A 27,483-nucleotide genomic window follows, 5' to 3' on the forward strand; every position below is an offset into this window, starting at 1 on the left:
CCCACAAGCACTCAGGGAGCAAGCAGTGGCCTGTTCACCCAAGCAGTCACAGCCTGACTGAGCGTTTGCATCCTCTGCCTGGTTTCAGGATGGATTGCATGCTGTCCCCCTACCCAGATATAAGAACCACCTTACAGTTTTCTGGTGTCATCTGAGGACTCTTAGGTCTGTGTCTGTAGCGGGCAAAAATTTTGCAGCACAGACAAATTAATTCAGGGGGTAGCCAGAGGGAGGAAAAGCTGGAGAAAGTTAATGTAAGGAGATTAAGGCACAGCCTAGTCTACCCCATGAGCCAGAAACCCATCAAGACAGAGGGGTAATCCAGAGCAATGCTGCCAAACGTTGTAACTGAAAATATTTTTATTTGACATCAATAGTAAAGAATACACATTTGATTACACATCCCTTGATATATAAATTATAAGAATGCAAAGGCAAAACCATCTACAGGAAACCCAAAGGCAGGCCAGTATACAAGTAGTGTACTGGGGAAAAGCAGCATATCAGGACCCTCCCTCATGCTAACAAGCAGTCAGTCATCCCAAAGAATCCAAGCATTAGCATTTTCTTTGAAGCTGTTTTTCTGGGTTTCAACCATTAGCTGCAATCAGCATCACTTTGAGTGTTTTCACCAGTAGGGGAGAGGAAAAAAACACCACCCACCATAGGACACAGTCGGAATTGGCTTTGGTGCAACATCAGTGTTTGTAGATGTGGCCCCTGAAAATCCCAGGGAGAGAAATTTCATGGCCAGGTCAAGTCAAGAGCATTTAATGAGTTTGACTGATACATTTTACACAGAGACAATGAGATCTAGAAATCACAGGTCAGCACCAAAGGGCAACATGAGCTACAAAAGGTGGCTTCAGTTCTTTACCATGGCTTGTGGCTTTAGCAGTGGAAGAGAAACTAGGCAGCAGCTTCTTGCACTACTAGTATCTGCTGAAAAGGGTTTTCAGGTTTCCTGACTTTCCAGTTTCCATTTCTTCCCTCTTTCAAGGCACATGTTGTAGAAATGCTTGATCACAACAGCCAGAAACAAGCACTCATCCCACCTCCATGACATTGAGTAATTTCAACATACAGCCGAACAATGTGTTGTTGCACTAACTTTTTTCTAACCATCCAAGAATCTCACTGCAAGGAATGCTGCCAGCATCTCCCCCACCCACCTGATAGCAGACACACACCACTACAGCAGAAGATCCCAACTCTTTGACTTACAAAAGGCTTAGCGCAAAACCGACGTGCTCTCTGCAAAGACATGGCATTTTGACGTGCAGCCTTCGTAAGTTTTTGGTTATCTGCTGCTAGCTGTGGAAGTGGAGCCCTCCTTCTAAGGCAGCTTTATAAGAAAAATAAAAAATAGTCCTCTCCTGTGTCTCCATTATTCCTACAGACTACACCCACGCCAATGTTTTACAGGGAGACATTTGACCTGATTTCTGTAAAACACATAATCTTGTACTCCTTTGCATCTTTAAGACCTGGAGCCTGATCTGCCATAAGGACTATTATATTGTTTGGGGTTTTTTTAATATTCAATGATAAATACAAGGGATAAGCTCTTAACTACAAGCCTCCTTCCTTGCACTTTGCTCCTGCTCCATGCAAGACCATCTTTCCACAGCTCCCACCGTGACTGGAGCAGCAAGCCTAGCCAGAAAGAGCTTTGAACCAAAGGAGGTGAAGACTTTTCCAAAGTGAGACTGAAAAGGCATCTAGTAAATTAAAGTCCCTATGCATCCTGTGAGCCACTGCTGGCTTAAGAAGAAATGCACTGTTCCCTGGTCCCTGCAGGATCCCACCCCTGCAGTGCAAGGGTTCAGCAAAACCTTCAGGTCTCAAAAAATGTAACAAAAAAAACAAACTAAACCAAACAAAGGGAAAAAAAAAAAAAAAAAAAAAGGCAGTGCTGAAGATGATCCCCAATACAACAAAATGTCCCTGATTTTAACAACCTTCAGCACAGGCCAAGGAAGTGCAAATTGCTGTGGTCAGAGCTGGTGGCAAATACTCACCAGAAGGAATTCAGTTCTGAGTTCTGGCTAAGAGCTTTAAATTACTTAAACCAGCTCCCTGGGTGTCAGCGCTTGAGGCTTTCATACATACACGTCAAGGGGAGGAAAAGCAGGGTCTGTACAGGTGGTGCCCTGGTGCACTGACAGAAAATAGTACTGCAGAATGTGCATGCTCCTCAAGCCTGAGACAATCAGAAGGGAGGTTCCAGATAGAGGACACACATTGCAAACAGGCTTTAGGCAAAGAAAAATCATTTTGGATGTCAGCCCTGCTGTGAATATCTCAGCACCGCAGGAGATTTAATAGACAAATACACAGAGCAAATAAAATACATGGCTTATATATAATGACGCACATAAAAAGCCTACTAGTCTAAAGATAAAGGAGGCTTTGAATCACATCCTATTACACTGCACCCTACTTTAATCTGGTATTAAATATACTGCTTATGATACACAAGTTACTTTTAAAAGTTATTAAAATGTTACAACAACAGGAAAAGTAATAAAATATTTCAAGTTTTATGCACAACCTTGCAAAAGAAAATTTTGGTTTTAGGAAGCTTCAGATGATGCTTAAATAGCGTGGTAACCTCCTACCACTGCTAACAAGTGTTAGCAAATGTTAAGGCCATAATTTATTTGTGCAATTAAATTAATCTCTACTTCATGGAAAAAAATGAACCCAAAAGACAGATCAGCACCACAAACCCCTCTCTGAACTCCTCTACCCCCCAAAAAAATCCCAGGTGGTGTTGTGCTGAAGCAAATAATCTTTATCATATCCAGAAGTAAGGTTATCTGAAGCCAGCAGTTTTTAGAGAGGTCATCTGTATAGCTTCCCACCCTATCCAGGGAGCTTACCCACAAATTCTGGCAAACTGTCTCATCTCACTCAAAGCCTCCTTTGAGTCTAAAAGAAATAATGACATTCATTGAATCCAGACTTGATTGTTCAACACCTGCTCTGCACATAGAGGAGATGTTTGTTTTGGTCACTGAGAAAAATGTTGTATTATGCTGTCTCCATTTAAAAAAAATCTAATACAAAGCGTAAACTTGGACAATTTTAGCAGCATTTTACAGTCCTTCATAAAGTAAAACCAGGAATGAATTAAAAAGAATGCCTGCACACACCTCTTTCAAAATACCAAATATCATGGGCAGTAACTGTTGATACATCACAGTCGTAATCAGAAAAATTTGAGTCCAGCTATTAATTCAACATGGGGACTACCGCAGCAAATAGATCAGATTCAACAATTTCTGGCAAAGTAACTATTTACAACTCGTATGTACAGCTTCTGGACTTAAAAAACAACAGAGAGCTAGAAAGTTGTGTAAAGTCAAGTTTGAAACTTTAAAAAAAATTTTAAAAAGCACTTGTCCAACCAATTTGGAGACACTTTGGCATGCCAAAAGAGGCCTTTTTTTTTGGTTCACTGCAACTCTTATAAAACCAGCACATATAATGCATCAGTGAGACCAGATATCCTGGGCAATATAGGCAAGTCTCTGTTGTGTCTCTGATGTTAGCTATTGGGGGAGCCAATGTCCACTGTGATCTTTGTATACAGAGGGTACTTATCAGTTCTTAACACCTTGTAGGATAGTGTATTTAAGCCATCAGAATTCATTGTCTCTCGTGTGTGAGCAATTCGGTCAAACCTGCAGGAGGGGAAGGAAAAAAAAGTGGGGGAGAGGGAGGAGACAACAAAGAAAGAAGAAAAAAATGTTTAAACAATCTGATCTTTGCATGCCTCTCAGGCAGCATTGCAGGTGTTTCAAGAAAAACCTGAGTATCGGTGCTATAAACTCCCAGATTTGGCCAGCCTGAGCAATGGGCCAATGCATTCCTATGGGGTCAAATCTTAGCTAGGAAGAAGCAGCCAAGCTTTTACATCACACAGGTCGTTTTCCAGCTCTGCACTAGAGCAAAGGTTTGTATCCCAAAGACAAGCTGGAAACAATTGCTCAGAATCTAATTTTCTTGGTTTAAGAAATAAAAAAGAGGAGAGGCCGTCGTGCCATAGTGCAATGTTGGGGAAATGGTCTATAAACAGATAATAAACTGGCAAGGGGAAGGTGGCCGCTTACAGAGAGAGCTCAGTCAGTGAGGAGATGCTGCAGCCTTTCCACACTGGACCTTTGTGCCCAGCAAAGAGAAAGCCAAGCAGTCGGAGCAGCAAGGGCAGGAGGCACCCCTACACCTGCTGTGGGAAAGGGTGAGACACACCTCTCAGGGTTGGGTTCGTTCTTCCTGTCCCGGGAATGCCGGATCATTCTGCACTTCCCAATGACCGCATCCGGACGGGATATCCCCATGCCTTTAAACACCAGCCTGTAGAAAGCAAGTACATTAAACACCTGGCGGATGTGGGATGCTCTGCTGCACCTTCCACAAACAACCACTGGTTTTACCTACTTTTTTTTTTTTTTTTTGTGGGGGATGTTACTAATGCACTTCCAAGCTTGCCAACAGAAGGAAGAAAAGACAGTCCTTTTCCACACAGACAGTATCGTGCAGAGTAGAGACTTCCCCCTGCCAACACCAAGATAGTTCACCACACCCTCACTTACACCTCCATCTTCTTTAAACAGCACCCAATGCCACGTTAACCCTGGTCCAGGCTGTAGACTCGAATTTGAGTGGGAGTCACCTAGTTTTTAACCCATCTGGATAGGAGCCAGAGGAGCACTTATTTCTTGTGACGTGAATGCTGCAGTGTTGGGGGAAACTGAAGTGAATGGTGGTGAAACAGCATAAAGGAAACACATGGTCAGTGTCACAGTGGTCCCAGCTGGGACCTACTGGGTGAGGGACAGCCTGTCTTTGTTGGTATGCTCTCTACAAAGCACCTGCAGTGTTTTTTCATGGATATCAGTGATGAAAAAGTACTTGATTTCTTCTTTGCCTCTCCCTTTTCATTTCTGTGTGGCATCTTCTGTTCCTCAAAACCCAAGTGCCCCAAAAAGAAAGGACAGCCACCTTGCTCTGAATGTCCTATTGGAAAGCTGTCCCTCTCTTAGTTTTTTACAGAAGTGTAAAACCTCAGGAAGGTACAATTTTTTTTAAAACACCTTTCCTGAAGCCTAGAAGAGCTCAGAAATCCCAGAGAAAAGATCACAGAGTAGTTTTGTTACCAAGAAACATGAAGAAGGTCTCCAAATACAAGGCCCTCATGATGATTTCTCTCAGTGAATGCTGTGGATATGTTAAGCTGCAAGGTAGCACGTTCGTCCTTTGCCCTGCTCTTCCCAGCCTGCCCTTGTGAGTACACCTTCATCCTCTCCTGCACTTCTGAGCCTTGCTCAGCTTCCTTCCAGTCAAGCTTACATGGCTCGCAGCATTATACAGACAGCCTGACAAATGGAACTCTTCTGGGAGCAAAGGGATCTGCTACAAGGCTGCAGACCCAAACAAATCTTGGGTTGCATTGGGCAAGGTGGGTTAAGGTCTCATCCACCTTCAGCTGCATGTCCTGAATCCCCTTCTTTGAGCCAGTGCTGGGAGACCCAGAAACACACTGCTCCAGCCAGTGCACTGGTGTGGATGCTGGTGAGGCTATAGGTAGAAAGAACAATGGCAGGGGGAGGGGGTTGGGGTGTGACTTTTCCAATTAGAGGCCCTTCCCACTGCACCCTGGGAGCTGAGAAATGGGTGAGAAACCCAGCAGGAAGGAACAAGCTCTCACTGAGCCAGCAGGTTGCCCACACACCACCTTCACCTCCTGCCTGGAGACACCCCATCTCCCCCCACATTCAGGTGAGAGCAGCAGGTCTGTGTTCATCCCCACCCTGAATGCACCCCAGGGTGCCAAGGAGGAAAAATTATTTACCTGTTATAAATGTCATCATCTTCACCACCCCAGCCCCAGTAATTGTTTGGGAACCCATTGATCTTTGTGAACTGTTCTTTGCTCAAGGCAGACACACCTCCAAAATACTGATTGTAAGGCAACCTGGAAGCAGAGAAAAGAGCATATTAGAGGAGAAGAGGTGTTAGCCAAGGGGCAGCCTGCCTGCCTGAAAAGGGCTTGCTGCCACCCTTTACCCAGCCCACACACAGCCAGCACCCACTGCAAGGCACCTTCCTGCCATAGGAAGCAGCCATGTGTTGTGGTACTCTGGACTCAGCTGAGGGAGAGGGAACTGGTAGGCTCAGTCCCAAATATATCTGAGAAGTATTTTGCAACTGGAAGTAGCTGCAGCCTTTTACTAAGCAGTACGCTATCCTCAAAGGACAGGCAGAAATGCCTATCACCTCACCGAAGGTGACATGAATGCCACAGGAGTCGCACGAGCTCAGACAGCTCAGACAGGCGCATTGGATGTGCCACAAAGCCTTCTCCTCCTGCAGCTCTACCACTCACCTCCACACTCCTCAGTGCCCCAGAATGAAGTCTGCAGCCCAAAACTGAGCTGGCAGTGTGACCTTGCATACTGCCAACCAGCTCCCACCTGAAACGGGACAATTACCAGGAGATAGGGGACAGATGAAATTCAGACCCAGAGCATAAGGAGAGGGTCCACATAGGGATCACCAGGACCTAGTGCAGACTTGTCTCTGCTTTAACAAGCGGAGAAATCCCCAGGGCCATGCATTTCTGTTTTAAGTTTCACCTCTGTGCAAGAAAGAACTGCAGCTGCTGCAGTGCCTGTGGCAATCCTGCTCCAAGCAGGGCTTGGGTCAGGAGTGGAGACATGTAGAGACCCTGCCAACACCACCAGTGCTATAGCTTTAGCACTACTGGCCACCACAGGGTCATGACCAGTCTTCACTTTATAGATGAACTTTTAAACTCCTCCTTAGGGATTTGGGACAGGGAAAAAAAAAAAAAAACAGAAAGGAAAAGCAAGACATGTTTTCATTCAGAACAGGTTGCTGAACCCAAATGTATGCTGCAAGAAGTTTCGCTGTCTGCTGCTCTCATGTACTAGGGCAGTTCTCTCAGTGGCATAAAACCAAACAGCCAAAAAATTTTTGTCTTGCTCTTAAAATAGTGTCTGATGCAGTCTTTTTAAAGCTGCACATAATTCTCACTGTGTAAGAGTGTCTCACTTTTCAGACTGGGTGGAAAGACTAGCTGTCTCCCAGCTTTCAGACTGAAACACAAGAAGGGATATGTGGGCATCTGCAAAACGAAGGCTGCTTAGCTCCTCCTCACCCTTCGTTTCACCTTCCAGAAGCTGTGAATTTTAATAAACTGCTCAGCTGCATTTCTCCGCCTTTCTCCCCTGCAGCCACCCGCTCCATGCAGAGCTGTGCACGTTAAGACAGGCTTTTGGGAGAGATGCTTTCCCATGCTTTCAGTGGTAGGCGGGGATGTTTAACACTGCGCCTGCCCTGCTAGGCTGGCAATGGTATTAGGAAACAGATGCCACTTCAAAAGGTGTCTCACCGAAATCCAAATTTATCCATGGATACAGAGAGGTGCCGTGGCTGGCTGTAACATTTGTAGGTGTTCCTGTCATCCATTGGGATGAGGTCTACATCACTAAACACAAAGCAATCATAGTCATATTCCTTCAAGGCCTCTGCAAATCCAATATTCAGCAGTTTAGCACGGTTAAATTCTTCTTCTCCATCCTAATTTAAAAAAAAAACCAAACAGTTAAGTGAGTTAAATATGACAGTTGACATCAGCAGTTTCTTACCTGTTGCCAGATGCCAGTGTTGCTGCTTTGGGCTGACATGCCTGATGATGGACTGAGCTTGAACCCAAGCACTGCCTTTGCAGCACCCATGGCATGTTTGCAGCAGACCTCCAGTGACCCTAAATGCTGCCTGTGGGACAATGACACCTGGGACAGCTGCAAACCGTGGAGGCAAGAAAAATGGCTGAGGAAAGGCTAGACCCAGCTCAGCTCCCATCTCTTGGTACGAGCCCCCAAGAGGGCAGGTTTGATATGATAGTAAGCAGTCCCTATGTCCCACTCTATGCACAGGCATTGAAGGACTGAATTTTCTTATACAGGGCAAGCAGGTGGGGCTTCCTGAAGCAGCAGAGAAAAGCAAAAAGAGGTGAGCTCTTCTGGAAGAAGGGACTCTTGCTACAGAGAGAAACATTGGTAGTGCGTTAGCTTGCAGCCATGACCAGGACCATGCACCAAAACATTTCTGTGGCAAGAATTTCAGCATCCTCTTCCTAAGCTTTGCCACAACATGGCTCTGAGACTGTGGCACAGCCACTGCTGAGCAATGTGTGATCACATGCCAGACCTGATTTGCAAAGCACGAGATGGCACCAGGAGCCAAGGTCTGATGCTTTGCTGCTCATTTCTGACCTTCTGCCAAGCCCTGAGCAGCCATGAATGCAGAGGAGTAGGATGCTCCCTGGGCCCTGGGCAGCAGGTTTGGCACATGGCTGTGACACACAGCCTTGGTTATTGCATGGCAGGCCAGCATGAACTGCTTCCTGAAAGGGCTACAGCTTGAGAGATGGATGCTGCCACCACAGTGGCAGCATCCCCTTAGTTGGTGCTCTTCCACCACTGTTCATCTGTCCTGGGGGCCACTGATGGGAAAATGCAATCAGGAAGGCTCTCACCATGACGGGAAGGGCTTGAAAAGAGCTGACACTACAGCAGGGCATATTTATCCCAGGGCAAGCACAGCTAATGAAGGGACTGGCAAAAAGCAGGGCAGGAAAATCTCCTCTTTCCTCCTCAAGTAATGAAGCACTTGAGGAGAACCTGTCAAGCCTTTTTCAGGCAAAAACACTTCAAAAGCACATGTGGATTCAAGCACAAGTACAGGCTTACAAATTGCTGAGTACTTTAGCTTTTTAGCTATAAGATCATACCCCAAACCCCAGAATACTGGTGGTTTGAGAGTAAGGATTTCCAATCAAAGACCCCACTCTGCAGCAGCAGCTTCAAACCCAAACCCTGTACAAGGGAACAGAGCAGGTAGAAAGAAACTCATAGGGCATCGCTCAAAGAGACTGAAGGTTTTTGCCAGCCTGGAAACAAAGACTGTCAAATCCATTCCACTTTTAGTCCTCCACACTCTCTGAGCAGTATTAAGACAAAGGACTCCTCCAGTGTGCAAGCTGTCCCCCCAACCTGCACTACCCACACCCGACATGGGATGCAAATCAAGGATGGATAAAATACTGTGCCCAAGGAGCAGCAGTTTGAAACACCACACTCTTTCTAACAGCTTTATCTGGTTAATAATCAATAATTTTGGTAACTGTTTAATCCAGACTGATTAACAGATCTGCTGCTGAAGAGCCAATGCAGGTTCTTGAAACAGCCCCAAGTATATTCCAAATGAAGGTTTTAAAATGCAAGTGTCAAACCAGTTTTCAAAAGCATTCCTCACCTGCCTTGGGCATAAATGACTTCACAGGGAGGAGTAAGCTTTCATGGAAGAGGATCTGAGCAAATTCTCAGCATCCTCACCCAAAACAAAAGGGTTCACACAACAATAAGGTGGTGGGTGGATGATCACCATCATGCATAAAGCAAGAGCAGTGAAAACTCAAGTACAGAAAATGAAGGCAAGTGGAACAAAGAGGCTGGGGTGAGGAACCAGCTGAGGTCATGAGATTGGAGGGTTTTCCTTTTCCAGCAAAGGCTGCTGCCCAGCACTCCTCAGGTCCCACAGCACCAAACCCAAACTTGGCTCCAAGGTTCTGAGGGGAACTCATCCTGGTGCTGGTGCAAAGTGCAATGTGCTCACACCTTAAAGCAACTGCTGGGGCCAGTCTAGGAGAGTGGCCTCATTTCATACCCTTTGGCTGCTCTTTTCCTAATGAAATTCAAGGCAAAGGGCACCAATTTTGTTACCAGCAGAGACTCGGCTGTAATTAACCACAGCCTTCAGGTAGCCTCTAACTCAGAAGAGTTAGAGGTGACACATGGGGATTAACAGTGCTACAAGGAGCTGTTGTTTTTAAACCTCTCCCCAAAAAATCTCAAAGCACAGAGAGTTTTGCACCAAGAGCATGCAGGACCCTTCCGGCCACCTCACCCACAGGACCCACAGGACCTGGCAGAGCTCTGTGAGCCCTGTGCATGGAGAGGGACAGGACACAGCACAAACAGTTCATGTGGGCATTGCCACTCTCCTCCCAAATGGCCACACAGCTTCACACTCTGGCATCCAAAAGTCTAGGAAGAAGGGAATCAGGACCTATACTAGAAAACAAAGAACCCTCTACAAGCCATTTTTTACTAACTTTACAGTGAGCATGTAGCTCATGCAGCAAACTTTGCAAGGCTGTTACCAACTGTGACTGCTGTGACAGCAGGAGGCTGGTTTTCTGTCCCAGAAGGTATGTGGGGCTTTAACAAAATATATTGGAACAAAAAAAGACTGACAAGAGGTTTTGCTTTTTGCAGAAGCTCTGTTTCTTTACCTAAGGCAATGTGGAAGCACTGGTGTGCTTGTGGTATCTCAGATTCAAATCTCTCAAAACTCCCATACTGCAATCCTTGACTGATCCCCGACATTTTGGAAAAACAACCCAACAACAAACCAGAGCTGTGAAAACTTCCGTCCAGGTTAGCACAGAGCGCAGTACCCGCTGGTGACCCTTGAGAAAGCAGGTAAAGCACAACTGAAAAACCTCCATCCCTCGCCTCTGCCTGGTAGCTTGTCATCTCATGAATGCTGCTGTTTGTCACAAAGAAAGAGATTTGTTTGGATTTGCTCAGACAGAGGAGCATTATCCTGAAGAGCGAGGCAGCGCACAGAGGACTGCTAGTTTGCCAATGCAGTCAAGCTCTAGACGTAGCCTCCATGCTTTCCTAGGCCTTCAGACAGAAAATATGTAGTCCAAGCTCATTTTTTCTATTTTCTTTTTCCTGAAAATTTTGTCCCAATGTTCTCTTGTCCTGAAATTTAAACCATGTCTGAGTTCAGTGCTGGTGCCCAGCACCTGCTTCTGGTTCCTGAATTAACTCTCTCTGTCACTCCTAGGACAAATTGCTGCCTCAGTCCTCCAAGGTCTGACACTGACACTGCTTGTACCTGGAGGTGAATGATCAGCCTGAGCAAAACAATATGCAGGCTTTTTTACTTCCCATCCCTTACCTTAGCCAAATCTAGTTTGTTCAGCCAGACCTGCCAAAGGAGGATTCCTTTTTTTTTAGTGCTAGACAGAAAAATTTGAGGTTTTTGGAATCGTTACTCAAACTAAAGGAGTTGCAAACCAGCAAGAAGCCACATGTCCTGACTTTGTTCTGCCTCCCACGTCTATACAGGAGGCAGCTGTGTGATTCCTCCTGCAGAGAGCACAGATGAAATGTGGCTGCATCTCTCTCCTGATTCCTACGCTCTTCAGATATCATGGAGCTAACGGTGACGATGTATGTTTCTGGCCAACGAGGAGAGCCATCGCCTCCAATGGGAGCTTGCTGGCTAAGTCAGGGATACACTGAGATAGCCTGAAGCACACACACAATACCCATGGGGATGTCCTTCCTCCAGTGGACTTGACCAGGTAGAAACAAATTTCCAGAGCCATAGAGAGATATCAGGAGATACTTTGGTGTTTCTCTGCCACAGGGTGTTTTGAGGCCTCAGCACAATTACACTGGACAGTGGGAGAGAGCAACCACAGTGGAAACCTGCCTCCCTTGCCACTGCAAGGGTAAGCAGGAGCTGAGCACAAGTCCCTCTTTTGCCCACATACCTGATACCCCCTGCAAAGTAACACGAGTAAGAGTGATGCCCCAGCCATCTCACACACACATGCACACACAATTCTCAGGAAAACTACTACCAAGACACTGCAAATAGCACCAGGGGCCATTGGAAAATGGTTGAACAACTGCCCAGTTTTCAGGGAATTGGCTAAGTCTTCCCTTTCCCAAACTTTCATCTGGCTGGATGGGCATTTTCAAGGGCTGAAGTGCAGCGAGATTAATTTCTAGACCTGAGCACCCACGTGGCAACAGCCACAGGTGTGGGAGAACACACGGATAACGGTGGGAGTGAGTGAGGCTGAGGGAGGCGCTGCAAATTCATCCCTTGTGCGGCATTGATCGTCCCTGGGCAGAGCGTGCCCAGCCATGTGTCCTCATCTCAGATTTACCTGAAAAATCCTCCAACACACAGGGTTTGGGTTTTATCTAGGGGTGGAGTGTGCAAGGTGAAACATAATACGTTATTTTCCACAGGCTCCTGTTACATGCTGGACATTTTACAAACATCATCCCCCTGACTTCAGCCAAGTCCTACTCAGAGGCATTCAGGCACGCAAGAACAGCACGGTGGAGACACAATGGACTCGTGACAGAAACAGATTGCGCTGAAAGGAAGAAGTTTGACATTACCAGTGCAGCAGTAGCAGGGCTCAGCACTCCTCTTTCTTTCTATGAGATGCGGAGCACAGAAGAGCATGTAGGCAGCGTGTAAGAACCAGATCACACAGTAATTCTCCTTGCTTCAGTGATTGCTTTGATATAGACAGGATTAACAAGTAAAGGTAATATTTCCCCACTAGAAGGAAAAATAAAATAAAAAAAAGAGGGCAGATGCAAAGGGAAGGACAGACAAGAAAAAGAGAAAAGCAATTGTCAAGACAGCAGAGAAATAAGACTGTTTTCTACTGTACTTCTGGAAGAATTAATACATTTTCTGCTTCTCTCTCTATTCAGTGTTCCCAGTCACCCTTGGGAGATGCATCCAGAGGTTTTACTACCACTGACCACTCCACTATTTCTAGACATGACTTATTAGAGGCATGCAGAAGGAGAACACTTATTTTACAGATTAAGTAGTCTTACTCGCTAACCTATATCTGCTTGGTGTGGCCAGGGCATATATACCTGCCATATATACTTGCAGCATGGCATATATACTTCTGTGAGAGTTAACTGTAAAGGACACAGCCCTAGTGCTGGAGAACAGGACCACAGAAGAGGAGTAGCCAGCAACACAGGGCAATGCAAGCCAGCATGCACCATCACAGCAGCAGCAGGGACTCCAGTCAGGCTTCAGACACTGCCTGCCTTTAGGGGCACCAGCACTGCCTTCCTCTCCCTGGAGCACCACCGATGGTGAAACACCCCTGCCAGCTGCACTGCCAGCTCTTCACAGTGGAGGCGGTTGCTCTCTCACAAGCAATGCCCCAGACCACATGCAGGCAGCTCTCACAGCTGGCAGGTGACTACACCTGCCTGGGAAAGCAGCAGCCCCCACCACAGGACCACTGCTGGATGCCACACCACCCTTCCGCTTCCGAGCTGTGCTCAGAGCAGGGAGGCACCACCTGCACCTCCTGACCAGCAGGGTCTGTGGCTCAGCCAGCCCTGTGGTAACTCACACAGGCAAATGCTGCATGTGCAAGGAAACGCAGCCCGAAGCATGGAGGGCTGTGGTTGGCCCTGCACCGCTGCACCACAGCGGCACCAGCTGCTCCTTGCTTTACACAGGATGGGTTTCCTTACAGGGCTCAATTTTAGGGCACAGCATGCCAGTCCACATGCTGCAGAAATGCCTTGTGTCCTCAGCAGTGTGGCTGCCAGGTCATAAGCACAGTCAAGAGGCAGACACCTAACCATATTGGCTGCTGTGCCGGGGAACTACTGCTAATTCCCCAGAAATCTCTTTTGTCCTGATCTCTGGCACCCTGGAAATGAGCAAAGCAAGAGAAATTGTAGTAATGGAGTATCAGTTTTCTCTCTCGGGATAAGTCTGCCCCTACTTTCAAGTCTGTGATGAAATTCATCACTTGGGTGACTATTTTAAATATTCATGGTGTTTGATATGCCCAAACACACCAGCTGATCCAAGCAGAAGTTTAAGGAGTTAACACTTAAAGAAGCATGTTATTTCATCTCAGTTCTTACTGAGCTGAGAAAATAGGATAAAAATACATATCCTAGAGAGAAACTGCAGTGCAATTGTCCAGAAGGTGGTCTCTGCTGAGTCTCTCAGAATTGCATCTGCCCTTTCACCCTGCAGCCTATACAAATGCCTGCACATTTTTAGCCTTTCCAAGGGCAAACAACACTCACTTATTTATACACCATTATGCTATAAATTAAGACAGCTTGTCCTGAGTGAAATGTGCATTTTTATGCTTTTCTTTTTTTAAAAGGCAGATTGAAGGCCACAAGATATCAAGAAAAAAAAGCCCCAAAACCAAAATCTTTAAGAACTTCCCCATGATTGCTTGTTTCTTTTCTGTTCTCCTGAAGACAACCACTTACCTGCCTCACTACCACAGCTTTGTTTTCTCCATCCTGACCTTGTGCACTAGCTTGAACAGAAGGTGCTTGATAAAGTGAAATCCTACACATTTATGGCACATCTACTGACAAATTAGGCATTACCTACAAACTTGCCACCTTAAAAATCTCTGCATGCCATTCCTGCAGCAGCTGGGGAAAAAGGACACTTGGAAAGAGGTAATTAATTGGGTTATGCTATTAGGAATTCTTCCCTCCTCACCAAGTAGTTTCTTTAAGCAGAAACTCTTAAGAGTGAATTGTACCTGAGAAGAAGTGGGGATCTCAGGTTCTCCATCAAAAGCATTGAAGCAAAATTTTTCTTCCTTTTTCTATTTTTAAGCTTACAACCTTCCTGTCAGCCTATTGCTTTTCAAAGTAAAGTAACCATTCCTCTATTTTAAGAGGCACAGGCACTGTTGTGACAGCTGTGTAAAAACTTGTCTCTAGCATCTTACCTGGTTGATAACATATACTCCATAATCTAGTTGCTGCCTTTGGAGTATCGGGTGCAGGTAATAGAGCCAGTACTTCAGGTGCTCCTCTCGGTTCCTGAATGGTATGATTATTGCTACTTTCTGAAGTGCTATACAGTCCCTCGGGGCAAAACGACCTCCTGCTTTGACCTGTGGGTTTATTCTTGCCACTTCTTCCAGGTTTACGGGCTGGGAGAACTCGACACGTAGTGCACCAACTGGAAGAGAGTCATAACACAAAGCAAATTAACACACACAATCTACTTCTCTGAGCATACATCCTTTACACACATTAGGGTTTTGGTTGAGTTTGGTTTTTAGGAAACAGAGCTTTTGGTCCAAACACAACCCCATCAGTGCTTGGAGGTACTGAAGCTTGAACCATCCATACCCAAAGCAATCTCACACCACCAAGTCACAGTAAACTCACGAACAATGTGTCCTCTTGGTATCAGAACCCAGAGGAGTCACTGACACTGAGACCTGCAAATCCTACAGTCTGTGTGGCCAACCAAGAGCTGTGTTCCCACTGGCACATGCACCACAAAACCAGCCTAAAGTACTGCCCTCTGGGCTCTCACCTACCTCAGGCAGCACAAGAGTCAAGAACTTCAAAAATAGTTCTTCTCTCCTACCAACAAAATCACCTATGGCTAGTCACATGCAAAGTGAATAAAATCCCCTTCCTGTTTTTTTTTTTTTTTTCTTAGAGATATTTTCAGTGTTCTGTAGACATGCCATTTATTTATTAGAAGTTCTGTACTAGAAATGCTAAAAAACCCCATATCCAGATTTGCATTCCGGTTGGCAATTCCCGCAGATGGTTTCAAAAGTGGCAGGTTTGACAATGTGTCAAAAACAGGTTAAAAGTGAGAAGTCCAGATGGCATCAGAGAAACGCTTTTAGAATGGCCAGGGGGGCCCTTCTATTTGCTTCCAGCTGCTCCAGCACCAATGGAGCGACTCACCACAAAAGCCCAAGGAAGGGCCTCTCCTGCTGCCATGTCCTGCATCCAGCACCAGCCAGTCAACAAACTACACTTGGCACAAACTCTGCAGTGGGGGGTTGCTGAGGGCCCCCTGCATAAGGCATAAAGCATCAACCCTAAATACCAGTCTGAGGATCACCCCTTAAGGATATGGCTGCTGTACCATCCCCTTCTCCTCCATTTGGATGTGTTTGAGTGTCCTACCTCAGGAATGCTACTGCCTCACATTTGTGGCAGAGATCCCCAGGTCCCCAAGGCAGGGTACACGGCCCTGGGGGTGCCCCTTGAGAACAAGCACAAGTGACTTATGGAGCTCAAAAAGGCAGCGGCCATCACAACCAACCTTGTGCATTCCACAATTTCTGACTAGTAAAAAAAGCACAAATAATTCTCCAGACTCATGGCTCATTCCCTGGTTATTTAGAAGAAGCAACTGTAGTTTGGTTGTGCTGCTTCACTAACCTGTGCTCATTCACACTGGAGAAAACGAAGAGGAGACTGGCCAAGCTGGCAGAGATGCTCGGTGTACCTCCAGAGGCAGCAGGGAAGCTTTGCTGCATAGCAGCTACATAGTCGCAGGATGCAAAGGGATCTTGTGATGTCGGCATTTTGCACTGTTTAAATGGGCAAGTTTCCCTCAGACGTGAGGAGAAGGCAGTGATTTCTCAGACTCCGGGTGCACTGGGATCAGTCTGCCCACGCTCCCAGCACTCCAGCAATTCCCAGCACCACTGACACCTGTGCCCGGTTCTGCACCCTCTCTGCCTCATGGTATAAATTGGGCCCCGTGGATGCTACCCTGCAGCTGCAGTGCCAGGGCCGAAGCCTCCCTGCTCTGAAGTCTAAATGTGGCTTGCAGGGAGAGCTCAGAAGGTGCTCTGCAGCAGGAGGAAGAGGCAAAAATTGGAGGAACCGGGGCAGGAAGGAACACGGAGTGGAATGACCAGGACTGGGGCTCAGTGATGACAGGATCAGTGGCCAGGCACAGCCACCCTCGTGCCTGTGGGACAGGCATCATATCAGTGAGGCCAGAGGTGGCAGGAGGGGGAGGCAGCACATTTCATGTTTCCACTGGATTTGGGGCCTGCTTCCACACCATGGTGGCAAGTATTTCCCCAAAACAGCCTCTGGCCCCAGCCCACTTGCACACCCACTTCCCCCAGCCGTCCCTGTGGCCATCAGTGTCACATCCATTAGGAGACTAGTACTCAGAGCTAGGATGATGCTACACTTCTGTGATTTTAAAACAGCAGAGGGCATTGCACTGGACATGGTTCACCTAACCAGTCACATCCAGCAAACGGGATTATGTTGGGCATCTGTGCCCAGCGACTTTATTTTCCCATCCTTCTTGGACCTGGTTGCCAGCAGCAGGACCTGTTGGGATGCTTCAGGAAGCAGAGGGGCAGAAGCAACATATCCTCTCGCAGGGTCCTGCCAGCCTAGTCCATTGCCAGGCACTGGGTGTGGCTGCTGTCCCATCAAACAAGCCTGTTCCTGTTGGGACAAGCTGGGCTCTGTGTTCCCAGTTACTGGACTCTTCTCCCAGTTGCTGCTCCCAAGAAGTGACTGCGAGCCCCAGCAGACTGGAGAATGCTTTCTAGTTTAACAAACAAAGGTTCTTTTAATGTCTTGAACCCACTCAGAGTAAGGCAGGAGGAAATGAAAGTCTGCCATTTAGGTGAACTTACAGAGGAAATCTCCCACTGGTGACTTGTGAGTTCCAGCTGGGCAAGGACAGCCACAAGCATTTGGAACTGCAAACAGCATTTTGCTGGCTGGCATCCAGCAGCCCCCCAAGGCGAAATATCATCCTGCCAGCACTTACTCTTGCTTGCCTTATGGAGACTGGAACATTGGCAAGGAAAAGATGGGAGCAGAAAGCATATTCATTGTAAAAAAAAACCTGCAGAAGGCAGAGATTTAACAGTTTCATAGTCTTGAAGGGCATTAGTGAGAAACAATCTCTACTGCTCCAACCTCCTGCTTAATGCATCAGTTTTAAGGGCAGCACACCTTCTCACAAATACTGCCCTAAGGGATGCAGCCAACACGTAGGTCAGTGAGAAGTCCCCAGGCACCAGTGCCATCCATGTGTGGCAGGCACCTCTGAGACAGGCTGGACACAAATCACACAGTTAATACAATCACCAAATACAAAACCAGTAAAAAGCTGAATAAGCTGTTTTGAAATACAGAACGACTAAAACAAACTTGACTCCATAAAGCCATGTGGCTGACACAAAGCAGCAGCAACATACCACCCACTGCAAATTGACACTTTCAGTTCACTTCCCAAGCAGGACAAGGCTAAAGCCAAATCCACAAACAGGCCATCCAACAGCTTAATAGTCATAGTTCCAGCTACTAACTTTAAATAATTTTCACTCAAATTTGACTACCTGGATAGCAAGCAGCCAGCCGTAGGGCTGCTGTTTCCCAAGGATGCTGACTCAGGATGTAATCTGCAATGCCAAGAAAACGTGCAAAGTCTGCTGCAAGTTCTGTCCCACCTGTCAAAACTGTGTCCCAATCTGTGTTTACTAGGTAAACTTTCCAGCTCGATTCACTCCATCTGAATCTTTTCTGATTCTGTTCAAGCTGACTGCCTGACATAGGAATCACTGTATAAGGAGTCCCTTCTAAAAACAGACAGGCATGACAGTGCTGTGTGGACTTGCAACTCTGGTCACCCATGCAGCCCGGCATCTGTAGGCAGATGCCTGTTGGGTTCAGCATCACAAAGCTCTAACACAGCAGCTTTATGAACCTCCACTGTGTATTTTTAGCAAAAGAAGACCTCAAAAACATAAATAAGCAACTGCAGGAAGCTTGCAAAAAAGCACAAAAGCACAGCATCACATCAAAACATTTCAGAGTTTGTCAAAGGAGGCTTTAGCTGGCAATGGCAGGGTAAGAGAAAGATACACCAAAAAAATCCCACTCCTGTCCCTCACCACTGACCCCCAGAAGCATTTCTGCTCCCAGGGAAGGTGTACAGGAAAAGCCAGGGGCCATCACAAACCGGACACAGCTTCTCACACAAAGCAAAAACTGAGGCTTGCACAAATCAGAGGCAGCTCAGTGCTGGAGCCCCAGGAGCCTGTCCCACAGTGCCAGTGATTTTCCCATCCCCACTTCCCAATGGCCATGCCTGCCGCAACACCTAAACCTCCTGCCACCTGAGACTGCCAGCACACAGCCTTCCTGGTGCTCATCCTGCTAAGCCAAAATGAGAGGACCATCACATAAGCAGCCCAGAATCCACTCAGCCTGATGTTAAAATAAATCTAGAGACTGCTCTAGCCTCCCTAGACCAAAGGAAGTGATCTAGGGAGGCTCCTAGGAACACCCTTCCAATACTAGAAATGTTGGGAAAACTCAGGCAGCAATGCCTTGCAGGGCCAGAAGTGTACTCGTGCATCCCTACAGGGGGTACAAATGGGACGACACCACACTCTATCCAAGAAGGTGGGAACAGGTGATACAAAACAGGGCTGCTGCCACAAAGGGCAGCCCTGGGGGGCTCAGGCAGGACGATCTGTGGGAACCCTATTCTTCAGGAAGGTAGTGCTGCCCTGGGAGAAGGAAAGGTGAAGGAAGGGTGATCCAGCCATCTGAATCACCCTCCTGAGAGCTTCACTGGGAAAACAAGCAAAATCCACCTGCATGCTTTAAGACAGGCATCAATCTCAGACATTTAGTTTAGTGAAAATGAAAGCAAAAACTGATAGCAGGAGTTGGAAAAAGGCTCTCCCCAAACAGAGCTAAAAAGAACATTTCCATCACCCTGGCTGAGAGCTGGGTGCTGCTATCCATCTGCTGAGCCGTGTGCACACCCACACTGCCACACTCAGACAATCCTCATGTGAAAGAAAAGCTGGAAAAGAGAAGCAGAGCTTGTAAGAGAGAAAGAAAAAAAAAACACAACCAAAAAAACAACAAAAAAAAAAAAAAAAAAAAAAACACAACCCTCTCTTTGGAGGAGCCCGACAGAAAAGGGAAGGAAGGGCCCGTCAGCCACACACCAAGCCTGTCTTGGCTGGTAAAAACAGTATCAGCTCCACCCCAGACAATGTGAGAACAAGTTCCCCCACCCCAGGCTGTGAAGCAAGGCTGGACCCCAGCCCCACATGGCAGCTCCAGGGCAGGCAGGCAGATGCATCCCTCAGTTCAGCAAAGCAGTAATTTCCTCTTAAGGTCATTAAAATAATTTCCCATCAGCTAAACTTCAAAGCTGTGCCAGCAGCTTTTCAGATGGCACCAGACAGACTCAAGTCACGGCTCAAGCCCATGGTGGGTGGACGGGGCAGCCCCCATGTCCCTTGCCCATCTGGGTCTCCAAAGCAGCCGTGTCCTGGCATGCAACTCACTGGTCAAAATGGCCAACTGACTGGCAGCTGCTGCCTCTTGCTAACTGCAGCCATTGCTTCCCTCGGAGAGTTTAAAGAAAATCTCCTTGAGTCTTTCTAGAAATATCCTAGTCACAAAAAAATGTGCTCTCCCAAAGGCTGGGATACACTTCATTTGGCTCTACATTTGGATCTACACTTGTGAAGTTGCATACCCCCACAGATGTTAGCTACGCCAAGGCAAGGGAAGCCTGCTGGATGGGCTTATCTCCTGTCCTGGGCAGGCTTGCACATGGTCTGGCATCTGCAACTGTGGACCCCAAAGGAAAACAGGCTGAAAAAAATGAGGATGCATCACATGTGCTGGCAACATTGGGTCTGCCTGATTAATCAGCAACTACAGCCAGAGAAAAAAGTTTCTTAACCCAATCCCCAGCACTGACACTAGCACGTGGCATCTTTAGAACAAAAAAAAAAAAAAAAAGGGAGACAGTCTCGTTGATAGAAGGTACTTCTGGGAGAGAAGCAAAGTCCTCCTTGATGGCTCAAATCCAGTGCACGCTCACTGAGGCGGCTTTGAACTGTCTCCCTTTGAGCCAGGCAATCTGCATGTTATTAGCTGTTCCCACTCACCACAAAATTAAATTCCAGGCTCTCTTAACAGCAAACTACAAACAAACAAACAAATGTGGATCAGAAAAAGGCTGAGCAGCCATCAGCCACAAACCCCCCACTACACAGCAGGATGGGATGTGTGGAGTCGAGTGGCATCTCAGGCATGTCTCTGCCAGTGGCAGCCCCAAATCACCAGGCAATCCATGCAGCCCCTCTCCCTGTGCCCCACCCCATCCTGCCTGTGGCATGTGCACCTGGATTCCAACACTGCCCCGGGGCTGGGGTGCACTCTCCAGATAGGTGGGGGAGCACCGAGTGCCAGGTGGGGTGGAGGTGTGTGTGTTTGGCTGAAACTCTGCCAGGGCTGGTGCACCCCAAAAGCACGGGTTGCTGCTGGCGTCAGGGAGCACAGGAGGCCAGGACAGCAGGAGGGCATTGCATGCCTGGAGAGATGGCTGCTGCTTCGTGTGCTGCCCTGGAGCACAAAGGTTTGTGCGGACCCATCCCATAAAGGCCTTTACAGGGCCACTTCCAAATTCAGCAAGACAGGTTTGCAGGTAACTTGTCTCTTTGCCCTCAAAGCAAATCCAGTGACACCCCAGTTGGGGGAGGTGACAAAAGCAACTCTTTCAGACAAACATGTGCAGAGGCTTGGGGACTGCCCCAAGCTCCCTGCACTTCAGCTGGAAGCCTGTAGGAGCAAGCTGAACATTGACACTGCTCCATCCTCATGCTCCAACACCCCAAATCTTTGGCCACCTCACTGCAGTATTGCTGTGGACTGGCTGGGTTTATCCCCAGAACCAAATCCCCCTTCTGCCCTGCAGAGAAGGGTGTGCAAGAGGGAGCGGAGCAGTGGCTGGCTGGAGAGTAGTGTCCTCTGGTGAGGAAAGGAGGTGAGCCATGGAGCCCAGCACCTCCTGCTTGTATGTGAGGCCATCAGACCTAGAGCAGCTCCCTACTGAGGACTGTACACCGCCAGCACCCTGCCCTTTTGGAATGAGGATGGCCCTCAAGACAGGGACAATGCTCCCTATCTGCTGAATGAAGTCAGACTAAGATGCTCCACACCAGAGGAGGAAAGTGAAAGAGCTTAACTGAATTATGCGTCCAAGTGCAGTTTTGGAAGCTGCAAGTTATCTGTCTCTTTCCAAACACAAACTCGGCCCAATTTCCAAAGAAACTAGCTATTGCTTCAGATCAATGCTGGCAGAGAAACAAGCATGTCATATAACACTACATGCATGAGACAGAAAACTTTCCTTTTCTCCTCCATCTGTTGTGCTTTGTCCCTGAAACAGCTGCTCTCCAGCACAGCACAGTACCTTTCCAAGTTACTGTGCGAGCCTAATTAACACTCCTTGACCTCCACTTTGACCAGATAAGAGGATGCTAGTGATATTTTCCTCACAGAAGCTGCTCCCTGCCTGCCAAGGAAGCCTGTCCTTCAGAGGTATGATGTGTGCTCCCAGCCACACAGATAGATAGCTGTGGAGTTGTCCGTGGTGTTGCCAGGATCACACGTCTGCTCCCTAACTGCTGCCAAACATCTTAAGCATATTCTTTGGAGAAGTTTAACAGTTTCTCAAACCCTCTTTTGAAGCCAAGAAAGCTTAAATTTGAGCAAACTGATTCATGTGTTATCTCCCCCGCCCCTGCCCTCTCCATGCTCTGCCCTGAATTTCTGTTTTACATTTTCAAAAGAAGGTGGTAGAGGGACACTGCACAACCCCATCTTGTCTCTGTAAGCAGAACAATGCCTCCAGCACCCAGGCAGGCAGGAAGGAGCAGAGACTGGCTATCTAAAAAAGGTTAAAAAAAGGCAGGTCCAGATGAGAGAGGAAAGGGAGATGCTACATGTAAAGCAAATGTTTTCTCCACTGCCTAGTATTGCAAGTGACCCCACAGATTCAGAGGCTTCCAATTCCTGGGGTAGAAACTACTCACAGCAAGATGAGAGCCTATGACTGCAGGTGGCCATTGTGACAGGATGACCAGATCCCAGGCATGCCAAACCTCCCAAATCCCTTCAGCACTGTCAGCACTAGAATTCTTCCTAAAACATGGTGGGTTTATCATCTCTTAGGTTTTCACCCTCTTGCCCCAATTTTGTCCTGCGAGGATTCTGCCAGCAGTAGAACATCTTCTACCTCTGCCCACTAAATGTCCACATATACAGGACCTCCAACTGTATTATTTATTTATTCCATCTCAGGCAGCACATAACCTCTAAACATTTCTGTAATACAGACACTAAGCATCACTGCTGATTTTACAGGCTACCTCAAAGCATCAGAAAACCCTCATCACTTATCTTCAGCATCAACACTTTAGAGCACCTGCTTGTACTGACTACACAGCCATCAGCAGTGCAGTGAAGAAATAGCCAATGTAATAGGTCCTCTCCTCCCTGAGTGACAGCTGCCCAAAGGAGATTTTTCTTTCAATCCTTGTTTTTTTTAAACATACCTCACTAACATGGAAGTGGGAAGCACGAGTTTATATCCAGAACTCTGACATCTTGGAGAAACAGTTCTTTTCCCTGTATGCCCAAGAACCACGAGCAGGACTTAGGGGTGCTGGTGGGTGAGAGGCTGGACATGACCCAGCCATGGGCACTCCCAGCCCAGAAAGCCAAACGTGTCCTGGGCTGCATCCAAAGCAGCGTGGGCAGCAGGGGAGGGAGGGGATTCTGCCCCTCTGCTCTGCTCTGCTCTGGTGAGAGCCCACCTGGAACCCTGCATCCAGCTCTGGGGTCCCAGCACAGGAAGGTCATGGACCTGCTGGAGTTCCGATGATTAGAGGGGTGGAGCACTTTCCCTATGAAGACAGGCTGAAAGAGTTGGGACTGTTCAGCTTGGAGAGGACAAGGCTCTAGGGAGAAAACAAAGCTGGAGAGGGACTTTTGACAAGATAGTGACAGGATAAGGGGCAATGGCTTTTAAGTGCAGCAGGTTTAGGTCAGATGTTAGGAAAAAATTCTTTACTGTGAGAGTGGTGAGGTACAGGTTGCCCAGGGAAGTTCTGGATACTCTTTTCCTGGAATTGTTTATTGAATGCCAAGTTGGATGACCTGGTCTAGGTAAAGGTGTGCATGCCCACACCAGGGAGTCTTTCGTTTTGTGAATATCCGTTTATTACTAGTGTACATAGTTATCAGTTTTCTTATTCTATATCTGGGCATGAAAAGCTATTAAGACAGACACGTGACTGCAATATTTAGCACATTTGGGTGAACTTTCCCAGAAGATGCTCATGGCAAAAAGGGCAAGAGTGCATCTTTTATGTTTGCCATCCCAGCCACACCCGGTGTCTAAATGGGGGTAGAACTGGCTAAGGAGACAGCTGTACTCTAAAATAACCTCCATAAGTACATGCATTCACCTGGGAAGGACTTGAAAATTGCATCCCTGAAATACAGATAAGCATGTCTATGAAATTCTGCTTTACAGACTTTTACTGCTTTGAAATGAGCTCTTTGGGAAAGGGATCTTTCAGCTGAAGAATTTGACCCTTTGTGCATACCCTCCTTAAACCAGCAGACATGTAACTACCCCAACACCAAAATACAAAAACCACATGGAAATGGTAGAAGAAACACATTTGACTGGTTTGAAAGTGCTTAGGCCAACCCACATACTACTTCTAGAGAGCAATTTTTTATTAAAAAAAAAAAACCACAAAACAAATAAACAAAAAAAAACCCAAGAAAACCAACCAAAACCAATACCACAATACTGTTCAGCATCTCCTAAAGAATGTAACAATTTGGGGAATGGACATCTGCAGGAAATACCTGGATTTACTTGCTTTTGGGCTTCTCCGAGAAACCAGAATTTCTTGGAATTCTTGAGATTTTACTGCAGCAAGCAGGTTCTGCTTCCTCATACCCCATTTAAGATACTCATTAGCATGCAGTTTTAAACTGGAGCATAAATCCAAAATGCTTATATTGTCTTGTATTACAGAATTGCATAGTTTTTAAGAACTTTCAGCTCAAAGCTGAATTATAGTATTACCCCAGTCCTGATTTATTCTTTTAAATTATAAATAATAGCAAGTGAACCATAAAAGCACATTTAAAATTTGGCAGCTTATTGTAAAAGATTAAACCTCATTCAGCTAATGCATTTGTTCCAGAGCCAGACAGCAGGGATTGTAAATTACTCTCTACAGACTGCTAGGAAGAAAACTCTGGGCCTCTGAAATGAGTACCTGGCTATTTTACCATTCAAAAAGCCTGAGCAGTTCAGTCACACATATCCTGTGTGAGTCATCACATGCTTCCCAACAACGATGGGGGAGGGGCAGGCAGGAAATTAACAAACCCAGAATCATGTATGTTGCAATAAATGTCGATTTATTGAGGAAATGGAGTTTTTGGAACTACCTGTTCTCATCAGAGCACTTCCCGTGCCTTTGGGAATACAGGACTCACAGGATAATTCCCGTTTTTTATGTTCATATTGATAAGTGAGTTTTGAGCTCAAAAAGGAATATTTCTGAGTTCTGGATGATGAAATTACAAGTCAGAAGTGCCCACAAAGTGCACACCCTCTGTTCCTCACAGTGGCCTTTGGGACACATGAGGTGCTAAGCAGGGCAGACTCAGCTCTGACCAACATGAGAGGCATGATACAATTGTTTAACAAATGCTGTTTGCTACCAAAATCTGAAAAGAACAGAGGGGAAAAAAGAACAAGCAGTTTCTCACCTACATGCTGGCTAAAAATCTTGATGCTGTGATGGTGCCAGGCTGCATGTGACTGCACCACCCCACAAGTACTGAAGGTAACACAGCTAGAAAACATTTGCCTACTCTATTGTAAGGAGCTACTTCTTCCATGGCCCTGTAGCTCTCTTGACCACCTGTAACCACGACCAGTAGCCTCATATGGCCTTTGGCAGATTCAGTGAACAGCACTGAAGATGTTACAAAGATGATTTAAAACATCTTAAATGATCCTTCAGCAACTAACTCCAAAAACACTTTGAATCTTGGAATCACTAAGAGCATTTCTCTAAACTCCAGGCATTTCCAAACCACATGACTCACTCCTGACAGGATCAGACTAAGTGGAGACCATTCAAAGCAAAGCCAAATTCATAAAGGGATCCCACATCCACTCTCTGAGGACAAGCTTGCACAACCACTTTCAACATAAGTGATGTAGGGGGAAAAAAGGAAAAGATACTAATCAAAAACAGCAACACAAAACACAGGACAGTTTCTTTTAGTGACCTCAAAACCACCTTCCTAAAATAACAAAACAGTCATTTGTAATTCAGATGCATTGATCCATAAAGGGCTGACCAGCAAGCACAACGAGAAGCGATGAATTTTTTTGTTCGTTACATAAACGGAAAACCACAGGTAGCTTCTCTGAAGTCTCTTCCCTTGTTGTGATCTCTGGTAACAGAGGTACCTGTGCTGAAATGGCACACTTGATGGATGAAGGAGATTATCCCCAGGCTCAAGGGCCCAAGGTGTGGCCAGGCTACTGTCAACTGGGATGCCAGCAGGTCATGGTATCAACCCTACCTACAGCACAGGAGAGTCTGTTCAAGAGCAGCAGTTACAAGCAACAAGTTGGGTGGGAGAGCCTTTTAAAGGTACGAAAAAAATCTGAAATTCCCCTTGTCCCCAACTCTGCCTATTCACAAAATCAGCAGATCAAAACAGCTCCAGGTCATCACATAGTAAAAATGAGACCACCAGCAGGCTGCAAACCCACCGAGATCCTGCCAGCATTCCAGCACCCAAGCGGTCATGGAAAAGGCCTATGGGGAGCACAGCTCCAGTGAAGATAAAACACACGCCAGGCTGCCACGTATCACGGTACTGCATCACAGGACCAAATATGTCCAGTGGAAAGCGCCGCTGGGATACATAATAACTGCACTCATGACCTTGCCTCACAGCTCATTTTAAACCCGTGCGGCTCATTCAGCATGTCCGCGGACAGAGAAAGGCCGCGAAAAGCCTGCACATCGCAAAAAGCCCTCCTGAGCTTGGCATTGCGCAAGAGCAGCATTTTGGGTAGAGTTCCGAGAGGAAATTACCCAACCTCGACGACAACCAGAAAGAAACCTAGCCGGGCGGGGTGGGAGCGCTTCCCGAGAGCAAAGAGGCTCCGCTCGCCGCTGCCGTGCCTGCGGCAGCATCCGCGCCGCGCTCCCCTGCGCACCGGCTCCCCGGGGATTCTCCCACAATCCCCCTCCGCCGGCGGCACAGGCGAGAGCAGCCGCGCCGCTGTCACACCGCGCCCGCTCACATCGTGAGCGTGCGGGAGGGGCACCCACGGGCGCACGGGGACCCGGCGGCGCCCGCCCGCGCCTCCTCCGCCGGGGCGGCGGGGGCCCCTGCCCGTCCCCCCGAAACCCTGCCGGGACGGCACTTACCGAGCAGCGGGGAGGGCTCGGGGCAGGGGCCCGGCGGCGGCGACGGCTCGGCGGGGGGGGACCGGGCCCGGGCGGCGGGCGGCGACGGGCGGGAGAGCGGCAGCGAGAGGTTGGCGGGCGGCGGGCGGCGCGGCGGCTCGGGGCTGCCCGGGGGCCCCAGAGCGCTGCCCGCCAGGTAGTAGAGCAGCGTGGCCGAGAGGTGGAGGGCACAGAAGGCGACGAGGAGGCGGCAGGCCCGCTGCAGCGAGGTGCCGGGCAGCGACGGCTCCTTCATGCCGCTGCGCTGGCGGGGAGCGCCGCCCGCCCCGCGCCGCGCCGCCGACGGGGGACGGGGACGGGGCGGGGGCGGTGGTGGCTCCGCCCTCCGAGGCGGCCCCGAGCCCCGCGCCCCGCCCGCCTCCGCCGGGAGCGCCGGCGAGACCCCCAGCGCCGCCCGGCTT

General features: G+C 47.7%; 1 protein-coding gene across 1 annotated transcript; it reads right to left on the minus strand.

Moving 5' to 3' along the window:
• Positions 1-341: 341 nt before the first annotated feature.
• On the minus strand, positions 342-27,374 carry B4GALT1 (beta-1,4-galactosyltransferase 1). The gene is made up of 6 exons (XM_068176865.1): positions 27,044-27,374; positions 14,669-14,904; positions 7,424-7,611; positions 5,861-5,983; positions 4,258-4,362; positions 342-3,689 (listed from the first exon to the last, which is right to left on the minus strand). Exons 1-6 carry the CDS (start codon positions 27,315-27,317, stop codon positions 3,554-3,556), a joined length of 1,062 nt encoding a protein of 353 aa, XP_068032966.1. The 5' UTR covers positions 27,318-27,374; the 3' UTR covers positions 342-3,553.
• Positions 27,375-27,483: the final 109 nt, after the last annotated feature.

The sequence above is a fragment of the Anomalospiza imberbis genome, chromosome Z (assembly GCF_031753505.1).
Source record: "Anomalospiza imberbis isolate Cuckoo-Finch-1a 21T00152 chromosome Z, ASM3175350v1, whole genome shotgun sequence".
In the NCBI taxonomy this organism is placed as follows: Eukaryota; Metazoa; Chordata; class Aves; order Passeriformes; family Viduidae; genus Anomalospiza; species Anomalospiza imberbis.